A 12,880-nucleotide genomic window follows, 5' to 3' on the forward strand; every position below is an offset into this window, starting at 1 on the left:
ACTGAACTTAAAAATACACTAGAGGGAATCAATAGTAGATTAGAGAAACAGAAAAATGGATCAGGGAGCTGGAACACAGGGTAATGGAAAGCAACCACACTGAACAGCAAAAAGAAAAAAGAACAATAAAAAATGAGAATAGGTTAAGAGAACTCAGTGACATATTCAAATGCAGTAACATTCACATTATAAGAATACCAGAGAAAAAAATAAAACGGGGGTAGAAAATTTATTTGAAGAAATCATAGCTGAAAACCTCCCTAATCACCTGGGGAAAGAAACAAGCCCACATAGCAGAGAGAGCCCCTAACGAGATGAACCCACAAAGATACATCCCAGGACACATCAGGCAAAAGAAAAAAAAAATAGTGATAAAGAGAGAATTTTAAAAGTAGCAAGAGAAAAGTAAATAGTTACAGACAAGGTAAACCCGTGGATTTTTTAGCAAAAACTTTGAGGGCCAGAAGGCCCCTATGATACAGTCAAAGTGCTGAAAGGAAAAAACCTGCAACTAAGAATATTCTATCCAGCAAGGCTAGCATCAGAATGGAAGGAGAGAGAAAGGGTTTCCCAGATAAAAAAAAAGTTAAGGGAGTTCATTACCACTAAACCAGCCTTACAAGAAACATTAAAGGGACTTCTTTACATGGAAAGAAAAGGCCATAATCAGGAGTAAGAAAATTATGAAAGGAAAAGATTTCACAGGTAAATACAAATACAATAAAGGTTGTAGATTAATCACTTATAAAAGCAATACAGAGATTAAAGCACAAAAGCAGTAAAATCAATTATATCTATAAAAACCAGTCAAAAGAATATGAAGTATGACATCATTACATGAAATGAGGGGGGGGCAGTAAAAATTTAGTGCTTTTAGAATGGTTTCAAATTTAAGCAACCATCAGCTTAATATAGACTGCCATATGTATAAGATGTTGTATATGAGCCTAATAGTAATCTAATAGTAACCACAAATAAGAAACCTGCAGTAATACACAGAAAATAAAGAGAAAGGAATCCAAGCATATCACTAAAGAAAGCCACCAAACCACAAGGGAAAAGAGCAAGAGAAGAAAGGAACAAAGAAAAACTACCAAAGCAATGTAAAACAAGTAACAAAATGGCAATAAATACATACCTATCAATAACTACTTTGAATGTAAATGAACTAAATGCTCCAATCAAAAGACATAGGGTGACTGAATGGATAAAAAACAAGACCCATCTACATGCTGCCTAAAACAGACTCACTTCAGACTTAAAGACACAGGCAGATTCAAAGTGAAGGGGTGGAAAAACTTTTACCATGCAAATGGAAGCAAAAAGAAAGAAGAGGTAACAATACTTATATTGAACAAATAGACCTTAAAAGACAGACTATAATAAGAGACAGAGAAGATCACAACATAATGATAAAGGGAACAATCCATTAAGAAGATATAACAATTGTAAATATTTATGCACCCAACAAGAAAGCACCTAAATGCATAAATATTAGCACACATAAAAGAAGAAATTGATAGTCATACAATAATAGTAGGGGACTTTAACACCCCACTTACATCAATGGATAGATCATCCAGGCAGAAAATCAACAAGGAAATAGTGGCTTTGAATGGTACACTGGACCAGATGGACTTAACTGATATATTCAGAACATTCAATCCAGTAAGAGTGGAATACACGTTCTTTTCAAGTGCACATGGAACATTCTCTAGACTAGATCACATGTTAGGCCACAAAACACATCTCAATAAATTCAAAAAGACTGAAATCATATCATGCATATTTTCTGACCAGAACACTATGAAACTAGGTTTCAAAATCTTTAGGATGCAGCAAAAGCTATTCTAAGAGTGAAGATTATAGCAATCCAGGACTACCTCAACAAGCAAGAAAAATCTCAAGCAACCTAAACTTACACTGAGAGGAGCTAGAAAAGAAAACAAACCGAGCAAAGCCAGTAGAGGAAGGAAATAATAAACATTAGAGCAGAAATACATGAAATAGAGACTAAAAAAATCAGTAAAACTTTAGCCAGACTCATCAAAAAAGGAAGAGTGAGAACTCAAATAAAATCACAAACAAAGGAGGAGAAAAAACGGACATAACAGAAACACAATTATAAGAGAATATTATGAAAAATTACATGCCAACAAATTGGACAACCTAGAAGAAATGGATAAATTCCTACAAACATATAAACTCCCACAATTGAATCAAGAAGAAATAAAAAATTTGAGCAGACTAAATACTAAAAATGAAATTGAATCAGTAACAAAAAATTCCCAATAAACAAACATATGCGACCAGATGGCTTCACAGGTGAATTCTATCAATTGTTTAAAGAAGAGTTAACATTTATTCTTCCTAAGCTATTCCAAAAAATAGGAGAGGAAGGAAAGCTTCCAGATTCATTCTATAAGGCTAGCATTATCCTGATACCAAATCCAGACAAAGACACTACAAAATAAAAGAACTACAGGTCAATGTTTCTGTTGAACAAAGATGCAAAAATCCTCAACAAAATACTAGCAACAAAATCCAACAATACATTAAAAAAATCATTCACTACGATCAAGTGGGATTTATTCTTGTCATGCAAGAGTGGTTCAATATTTGCAAATCAATCAATGTGATACATCACATCAGTAAGAGAAAGGATAAAAACCATATGATCACCTCAATAGATGCAGAAAAAGCATTTGACAAGGTACAACATCCATTCATGATAAATACCCTCAACAAAGTAGGTTTAAAGGGAACATACCTCAACATAATAAAGTCCATATGTGAAAACTCCACAGCTAACATCATGCTCAATGGTGAAACTGAGAGCTTTTCCTCTGAGATCAGGAACGAGATAAGGATATCCACTCCTACCATTGTTTTCTTTTTTTACCTACTCTCACCACTTTTATTCAACATAGTACTGGAAGTCTTAGCCACAGCAATTAGAAGACAAAAATATATAAAGGCATCTGAATTTGTCAGGAAGAAGTAAAACTTTCACTATTTACAGATGATGCAATACCATACACAGAAAACCCTGAAGGCTCCACTGGAAAACTACCAGAATGGATAAATGAATTCAGTAAGGTTGCAGGATACAAAGTCAATATATAGAAATCTGTTGCATTTATACACACTAATAACGAAGTAACAGAAGGATAAATTAAAAGAATCCCATTTACAATTGCACCCATAATAAAATACTTGGGAATAAACCTAACCAAGGAGGTGAAAAATCTATATTCCAAAAACTATATAACACCGATGAAATAAATACAAGATGACAAACAAATGAAAAGATACTCCATACTCATGCATTGGAAGAACAAATATTGCTAAAATGTCTATACTCTCCAAAGCAATCTACAGATTTAATACAATCCCTATCAAAATACCAACAGTATTTGTCACAGAACTAGAACAAATAATCCTGGAATTTGTAACCACAAAAGACCCTAAATAGCCAAAGCGATTTGAAGAAAGAATCCCAGATTTTAAGATATGCTCCAAAACTGTAGGAATCAAAACAGTATGGTACTGGCACAATAACAGACACACAGATCAATGGAACGGAATAGAATCCAAAAATAAACCCACGCTTTTATGGTCAACTAATCTATGACAAAGGAGGCAAGGATACAAAATGGAAAAAAGACATCTCTTCAACAAACAGCGCTGGGAAAACTGGACAGCTACATTTTCAAAAGAATGGAATGAGGCCACTTTCTTACACCGCACACAAAAATAAACTCAAAATGGATTAAAGACTTAGTGAGACCTGAAAAATAAAATTCCAAGAAGAAAACACGGCAGGAATCTGTTTGACATTGGCTATAGAAACATTTTTCCAGATATTTCTCCTCTGGCAAGGGAAATAAAAGCAAAATTAAACTATGGAGACTACATCAAAATAAAAAGCTTCTGCACAGCAAAGAAAACAATCACAGAACGAAAAGGCAACTTACCAAATGGGAGGAGATATTTATAAATGACATAGTTGAAAAAGGCTTAATACCTCAACTATATAAAGAACTTGGAGAACTCAACACCAAAAAACCCCAAACAATCCAATTAAAAAATGGGCAGAGGACTTGAATAGACATTTCTCCAAAGAAGACATGCAAGAACTGAACATCACTCATCATCAGGGAGATGCAAATCAAAACCACAATGAAATATCATCTTACATCTGTCAGAATGGCTGAAATCAAAAACACAAGAAACAAGTGCTGATGAGGACGTGGAGAAAGAGAACGCTCACGCACTGTTGGTGGGAATGGAAGCTGGTGCAGCCACTGTGGAAACAATATGAAGTATTACCCTGTAATCCAGTAATTCCACTATCGGATATTTACCCAAGGAAAACTAATTCAAGAAGATATATGCACCTGTATGTTTATTGCAGTATTACCTACAATAGCCAAGATATAGAAGGAGCCCAAGTGTGCATCGACAGATGAATGGATACAGAAGATGTGGTATAGATACACAATGGAATATCACTCGGCCATAAAAAAGAATGAGATCTTGCCATCTGCAACGACGTGGATGGACCTAGAGGGTATAATGCTAAGTGAAAAAGAGAAACACAGTCAGAGAAAGACAAATACCATACGCTTTCACTCATGTATGGAATTTAAGAAACAAAGCAGATGAGCAAGCAACAACAACAACAAAAGACAAAAACCAGACTCTTAAATACAGAGAACAAACTGGTGGTTGCCAGAGGGGAGGTGGGTAGGGAGATGGGTGAAATAGATAACAGGGATTAAGATGTGCACTTGTTGAAATTTTTAAAAACTAATTTTTAAGTTTATTTATTTATTTTAAGAGAGAGACAGCACACCTAGGGGAGGGGCAGATAGAGAGGGAGAGAGAGAATCCCCAGCAGGCTCCACACTGTCAGTGCAGAGCCAGAGGTGGGGCTCTAACTCAAGAAACTGTGAGATCATGACGTGAGCTGAAACCAAGAGTCGGATGCTTAACTGACTGAACCACCCAGGTGCCCCTAGAATTTTTTTTAAACGTTTTAAATTTATTTTTAAGAGAGGGAGAAAGAGTGAGCGAGCATGGGCAGGGAAAGGACAGAGAGAAAGAGGGAGACACAGAATCCGAAGCAGGTTCTAGGCTCTAAGTTGTCAGCACAGAGCCCGACACGGGGCTCAAACCCACGAACTGCAAGATCATGACCTGAGCTTAAGTCGGATGCTTAAACCGACTAAGCCACCCAGGTGCCCCAAGAGGTACACCTGTGACAAGCACCGAGTAATGCACAGAATTGTTGAATCATTATATGGTACACTTGAAACTAAGTGAAGACTGTTCCGTTAACGATACTTGAACACCAACAAAAAAGAATCACACATCAGGAGGGTCTCCCGCAACCCTTCAATCGCATGCCCCTGTCACGCAGCCTTACTCTTGTACTACCGAGTGGTGGTGCCGGCTCCCCTGCGGGTCTCTCCGGCAGCCGCTGAGCACTTTGAGGGCAGTGGCTGTGCCTTGTTCATGTCCTCCAACTCAAAGGGAGTCACTAAGTGTCCAATGCAGGACTCAGGACACAGGCTGGAGCTAAGATCTCATCAGTCTCCTCACAGCTGCCTGCTTAGAAGCATCCATGTCATTGTCCCCATATTCTCATATTTCTCCCCTAATGTCCCACATGGCATCTGTGCTCCCCCCCATCCCCTTCGCTGAAACTGCAGAGCAAACATCATTAATGATTAAGACCAAATCCAACACATTATTTCCAGCCTTCATTGCCTTGTCTTCTTCCCAGCATTGAACTTTATGGACCAACCATCTCCTCCCTTGCTTCCCAGGCGCCACTGTCTTTGGACTCTCTCCAGTTCGACTCCTCCTTCACAGTCTTCTTCTGGCTTCTTGTCCTTTGCTTACCCTTAAAAGACAGGGTTTTCAGCCCACCTCTGCCTTATTCCACACACTCTCCCTGGGTGAGGCCACTCCTACGGCTTCAGCTACCACCGCTATGCTGGGATTCCTACACCCGTCTTCGGCTCAGATTACATGTAAGTCCCACAGGCACCTAAGTGCAAACTTGGCCAAAACTGCCCCGGAATGTGCTCTTTTCCCTCCATGCACCTCTCACGGGGAGCAGAGTCTCCATCCACCCATTCTGCTCAAGCAGAAGTCTGACGTCTTAGCTTCTTCCTCCCACTCCCCACTCACACACAAGAGATTGGCCAGGCCTGTTGATTCTACCCTCCGAACATTTCTGAATCGGCTGCCTCCTCTCCATCCCTACTGCTCGTGACTTGCATTAGCTCCTCATCCTCTCTTACCAAGGTGACCACAAGTGGCACCTACGTGGCCTCCCTCCAACACTCCCCAACCTTCTATGCTACCTGTCACACCCAGCAGCCTGAGTACTGTTTCTACAATGCAAAACGGACTATGATAATCCTCTGCTAAAAGCAACACCTTTCCCAAACTTCCAGGTGTAAAATCACGCCTTTGTCTGCCTTGCCCAAGAATGTCCCTCACCATCCCCTCTGGACTCCCTACTGTCTTGCAGTCCTGGACTTCCCTACTGCCATGCCTCTGTTCCTGCTGCTTTATGGGCCCAGAATGACCTTCCTTTGTCAAAATGCAGCTCAAGGATCTCAACTTCTGTGAAGCTTTCTGTGTCTACATTGTATTCTTTACAGGCTTCACGCATACACCATCTCCCTTGACTAGTCTACAAGGCCACTGAGGCAGGAGCCATGTTTCATCTCAGAGTTTTCAGAACCTGGCACAAAACATGGCACAGGTTTTCAGAACCTGGCACCTTCACTTGCTAAATGAAGCATTCATCAGTGACTTCCAGGGAGAGGTGGGTGGGGCAACGTTCTCAGGGTGCACACCTCTGGCCCTGGTGAGTTTAATTAATGCTATGGCATTTGCACCATTATGGGCAGGTCAGCTTACCATCATTTCCCAGGGGACCGGGAGACTAGGACTCAGCATTGCTTCATGTATTTTACATAGAATAAAGCTGAGGCTCAGAAGCCACTGGGAGATGGCCTGCTAGAATCATACCCAAGGGCAAGAGCCATCTTACAGTATAGATAGGATGGGAACCCTAGTAGAGAAGCTTACCTTGTGCCCTAGAAGTTCCTTTGGGCATGTGGGTTGGACCTGTTCAGAGCTTTCTTTTCCACAGCACTGAAACTAGAGAGTCAGAGAACAGCTTTTAGGGCACAGGAAGCAGGAGTGGGAGCTATAAGTCTGGGCATCACAGCAGAGGACTGGGGCACTGAGGCAGCAAAGCAGCTATGGGGCCAATCTCTGCAACCCAAACTGCCATTTCTAGGAAGATAGTGAAGAGTCACATAACCATGCTAGCAAAACAAGAAGAGAACTTCGGTAAAGTTGTCTGAGTTTTACGATGGGAAGTGACTCAAGGCAATCCAAACAAAGCAAGAAGCCAATGACAGTGTCTTGTGTAAATTGCTGTTTTTTAGACAGGAATTGGGTCCTTAGATTCTTTATTTCAGCCTGGGAGTAACTTACCCTGCTGAGTAGCTCAAGTTTTATGAGTTTCAGGAAGGGCTCATTAACTGGGGACAGTCTGGGACAGAGAGGAGAAGTGGCCACAGTAAATAAACCCCAGGGGCTGAAAGGCCAGGGCATGAAGTCAGGCCAGCAAATAGGTGTCCTGCCTTAGGGCTGGCTCTTCAAAGACAAAGGAGACTGTGTGTTGCTTGATGTCCCTGGGGCAGCTGAGGCTGAACAGGATAAATGGTTGGCACCTTCCAGGACATTCCTGTGACAAACAGGAATGGGGCTACCCGGAAGCAATTGGCCCAGGGGTTCAGAGATACTTCTCCATATGGCAGTGGTTAATAAATCAGGATGACTCTGACCTGGCCCATCATCCATAAGCCCTTGTTGGTTAGCTGTGTGCAGCCCTCAGCACTGCACTGACAGCACAGTCCCACAGAACGTTCTAGGATAAAGGGAGCATAGCTGTCTTCGTGCCCTTTTGTGTTACAAATGGGGGAGGTGAGTGATTATCTATCAGGGAGGCAAAGAAGTGGCTCAAGTCACAAAGAGGCTCAGTGGCAGAGCTGCAGCTAGAAAGAGCTTTCCTGACTTGAAGGTCATGGTCGCTTCTATGACACCACCATGCCACCCTCTGAGACAGCTTAGAACCGATTTGGGCTGCTTTCTGGGTGCTCTTCTTTGTGCCCTTTTGTCTCTCTGGGGCACATGCCCTGACTTCCTCTGGTGAACGCTGGGTGCCAGGTAGGCCCCTTCCTCTGCTAGGTTCTACGCGTAATGCCAATGGCGGCTCCTGTGAGGGCTGAAATACAGCTGCGGCATGGCTTCACCAAAGTTATTCTGATCTTTAAGCCAAGTGAAGAGAGAGGTCCTGACTAATGCATGGTCTTCAGAAGATATGATGTTAAAGAAGAAGCAAAGTTACTTACTGTTGAGTGGAAGGTAATGAGGGTCCCATTTCCCTTTTCCCTGTCTTTCAGGTAATCATTATAAGCCTCTTCATACATGGTCTGAACATGCCGTATAGCCTGAAAAAATACCAGGAAAACTGTGGGAAGTTCCAAACATTCTTCTTTCATCAAGGAAAACCCCCTCTTCCTTACCCTTGGAAAATACAGCCTGTCCCTGTGTTTATCTGTATTTTAAGTCAATTCTGCATTTACAGAATAGATTATAGATTCTGGAGTTTCACAGATCCTTCTGGAGATGGGAGGATAGACTAACCAAGAATAACTTTCCTATGAAATCTTTCCTAGAAAGATTTCTTTAAGTGGAGGTTCTCAAACCTGAATGGACATCAGCATCCACCGAGCCCCAGACTCTGGGGCCTCCCCAGGAGATTCTGACATACAGCGAGTGGGGACTTAGGCATTCTTGGTACCCCACTGGTTAAAAGTATTCAAGTCTATTCATGACATGGTTTGAAACATGCTCATGACTGAGGAACGCTGTTTCAGCATATAAATATCGTAGAAAACGTAGAGAATGCTTTTTCTGATATAAAGGCATGTGATCTGACATCCATAAAGACCTCAAAAAGTCATTAGATCCAATTCCTCCAACCTGCAAATATAGCCAGCTACTTCAGAAACATTCCAAAGGAGGTGATATTTACTTATTCTACATGTTCACCATTTTTTTTTACATCTAAAGTAAGTTCATAAACACAATATTGATAGCACTTGAATTTACATGAAATACAGTACGTTTAAGACTCCGTTCTTCCTCCTTTTCACTCCCCTCTTTCCCACAGTGTGTTTTTAACCTTCTAAAAAGGACATTTCCTCTGTGGGTTCTTCTGATAACCTATTTTGGACACCTATAGTTTGAGCACAAATCTAAAGAGACTGGCTTCACCAGCACACAGCAGGTCAGGCTTTAGTCTTCAAGGATGATGTGGCCTCTTTCCAGGCCGAGCCCTATGGACAAATATTAGTCCAACAAGGGATAAAAACGCATGTTCCTCTTGATCCCTCTTTCTCACGAATGCAATTTATCCCCTTTCCCCATTACAAATAGGATAATCTTAAGATAAATATCCTTTAAAAAATCATAGCCCCTTTCATAAATCTAGTGAAAGCTATGAACTATCTCCTCAGAAAAATGTGTGCACATACGTGTATACACCCGCATAGGTCTGCATGATATTTCCAGGTTAAGACATTCTGTGCCAATGAGAAACGTGGGGGTTATTTAGTTTTGTAATACCATTGTGGGTGTAATATTCTCACATCCTTTGCCATAAAGAGACCCTTTAACCATCGTAAAAAGAAATGGCATGTAATTTCTACTTACTACACCCTTGCCTATAAAAGCAAATACTCCAGTGGTTACTTCAGCAGCAAAGATCACCAGTAGGCAGGTGAAGAACTATAGAGGAGAGAAAACATTCACTTCATTAACTCAATACCTTTTCAATGTATTCGGCCTCTTTAATTCTAGTTCCATTTGGAAAACATGAGGCAAGATTATTCGTTCGAACTGATCTAGTAGGACGGATTTGTCCCCCCCTCCCCTGGAGCTTGTTTATGCGTTCATTTGCTCATTGATTCATTCAGTGATGGTTTATTGAGCATCTACTCTGCACCAGGCACTGTCCTTGGCACTGGGTATTCAATGGTGAATAAGGTAAGATCCCAACGTCTCTGCGATCATGGGCCTCATCTTGGAAAATGGTAAATATGATAAAGGAGTAAAGCACTAAAAAAAGGTGAGTTGGATAATTTCAGACACTGATAAAGAAATCCCACCATTCAGAACAGTGCCTGGCACCTATGCGCTGAACGAATTCTTGAACAAAAGAGATACTACGAAGATCTAAAACAAGGCCAGGAGATAGGGAGCAACTGGTGGGGCCTGGGGCCTGTGAGGGCTTCTCTGGGGAGTGGGGGTGGTGGTGAGGGGTGGCCTCCCGGACAGATTTCTGTTCCGGTCTCTTGGGTCGGCTCTATGTGAAGAGATAAATGAGAGAGATGCTCAGCAACAGGGGAAAGACAGGCAGAATGCAGGACTGCGGAAATGAGTTAAGAGATTTTACACAGCAAGAGATCAGAAGCAGCAGGCACGGTTTAAAAATCAAAGATTGCAACGAGTAAGGAGAGACTGCCCTCTGAAATTGCTGTTTCTGACCCCACATGGAGAAATACGAAATCCTTCTCTCTTCTGACCCCTCTTCCTTCTCCCTGTTTCTCTTAGGTCGCTCTGGCATTGGATGTGTATAGCAGTAACTGAAATTCGTTCTTTTTTTTTTTTTTTTTGACAGAGGCTGCTTGTTAAAATAATCCACAAGAGAGATGTTTGGCTAACTTATTGATCTCAAACAGCAATTCTTTTCTTGTAGATAACAGCACTTCCCTGGCTATAGGAATCTTAGCTGCCTCACTGGGAAGTACTTTTGAAAGAACAATCATAATTACCCCCTACAATTATTAGGCACCTTTCCTTCCAAAACATCTTCACACTAATGACCTCATTTTTTTTTTTCATATTTTCCATATGAGGCAGGGACAAAGATAATATTATTCTTTTTTTTTTTTTTTTAAATTTTTTTTTTCAACGTTTATTTATTTTTGGGACAGAGAGAGACACAGCATGAACGGGGGAGGGGCAGAGAGAGAGGGAGACACAGAATCGGAAACAGGCTCCAGGCTCTGAGCCATCAGCCCAGAGCCTGACGCGGGGCTCGAACTCACGGACCGCGAGATCGTGACCTGGCTGAAGTCGGACGCTTAACCGACTGCGCCACCCAGGCGCCCCAAGATAATATTATTCTTAAGCAAGAGATGGAGAAAACGGAGACTCAGGGAGAGGGAGCGAGTGCCAAGGTCTCAGTGGGCCCGAGGAGCTGGCGCTGGAGGCCCGATCTCCAGTGCCCTTCAGACCAGTCCCCTCCCACATGCCCCACTTACAGATCCGAGCACACACTGCGACTCCCGCATGGCTCCGCAGCACCCGAAGAAGCCCACGGCCATCATCAGGGCCCCTGCTCCAACCAGTACATACAGTCCTGCAGGGAAGAGGTCAGAGGGGACACTGAGCACCTAGCCCGCTTGCTCCCCTGCTGCGCCAGGTGTCCCTGCAGAGCAGAGCATGGCTGCTGACAGTATAATGGGGAGCACTTGCTGAATGCTTGCTGAGTGTGCACCTGACAGAACCCGCACCAGGGTCCTGGGAGGTAGGGGGTACGATTATCCCCGGTGGACAGAGAAAGCTGACACCTACGGAGGTGAAGGGACCTACTCACTGTCACTTGAGCGGCAGTGACTAGTCCAAATTCCACGGCTCATGCTCTTAATCCCCTCCAGGTGCCTCCTACATGCCGGGCACTTTACCTTTCAGATTTCTACCTTCCCTGGAAAGTGGGCATCACTATAATTTGCGGGAAAGTAGTACAGTGAGTCCAGGGGTGGTCAGGAGTCAGTGCTGGAGCTGGGACACAAACCCACACCTTTCCAGGAGATCCTGGGGCCGTCACGGCACTCTGGAATTAATGGCTGTCTCCATCACAGGAGAGGCTGCGAAGACAAAGTGTCTGGAAGGGAAAAGGGCTGATGGTCTGCCCAGGCACAGATGGGGAAGCAGGGACAGGGTGGGGCAGAACAGGGGGTCTTTGGTTACCAAGAGGGGCAGGAAGACACAGGAATAAGGCAGTCAAGTTTGGTTGAGAATCACCAACTGTAGAGGGCGTCACCACGAACGCTGGACACATGGGAGGTGGCAATGTTCCAAGAAAATAGCCAATGAGAGGAGGGGACAGGCTAATACACACCAAATACTATTCCTAATACCACAGTAGCTACATTTATTAAGGGCTTATTTTTTCCAGGCACTGTTTTCAGCACCTGGCACAGATTGATTAATTTTATCTTCCTGAGGCAGGTACCATTATATCCATTTTCTAGAGAAACTAGTCCCCAAATGGTTAAGTGATTTGCTCAAGAAGATAGAGCTGGGATAAAAATACCCATGTGCCTCTAAAGCTAGCTCATCATGGTTAGCCTACCCTGCCCTGTCTCGTCGGTAATACCAGCAGCCTCATTGCTGGCGCTAATCCCACTTAGTCCTGAAGTCAAGCCACAGGAACCACTGTTCTCACAGAGAAAGAAAAGGACAGAAATGTTCTTGTTCGGAGACAAATAAAGCCAAGCCCTTTCTTATTTCCTTTTCTGATCCGGAGATAAGTCAGAACACAATGTGGGGGCCTGGCACTTGACTTGCTTAGAGTAATGCTAATTGTCCCTATTTTATTTTTTTGCATTGTATTCATCTGAGTCACCTGGAAACCACTCCCAGTCACCGAAAGGGTGGGAGCCAGCCGGTGTCCCACCTCAGTGGGGAAAGCCTGAGCCGGGTGCCTCCGGGG

At 42.7% G+C, this 12,880-nt stretch overlaps 1 protein-coding gene across 1 annotated transcript in view; it reads right to left on the reverse strand.

The window, feature by feature from the left end:
- Positions 1–12,880, reverse strand: part of TSPAN2 (tetraspanin 2) — a 58,216-nt gene that overhangs the window by 18,648 nt on the left and 26,688 nt on the right. Inside the window, exons 3-6 of the mRNA XM_045478762.1 lie at positions 11,427–11,524; positions 9,814–9,888; positions 8,448–8,546; positions 7,114–7,185 (exon numbers count right to left, since the gene is read on the reverse strand). Coding sequence (XP_045334718.1) covers positions 7,114–7,185; positions 8,448–8,546; positions 9,814–9,888; positions 11,427–11,524 — 344 coding nt within the window. The remainder of the gene's footprint in view (positions 1–7,113; positions 7,186–8,447; positions 8,547–9,813; positions 9,889–11,426; positions 11,525–12,880) is intronic.

This window comes from Leopardus geoffroyi, chromosome C1 (assembly GCF_018350155.1).
Source record: "Leopardus geoffroyi isolate Oge1 chromosome C1, O.geoffroyi_Oge1_pat1.0, whole genome shotgun sequence".
In the NCBI taxonomy this organism is placed as follows: domain Eukaryota; kingdom Metazoa; phylum Chordata; class Mammalia; order Carnivora; family Felidae; genus Leopardus; species Leopardus geoffroyi.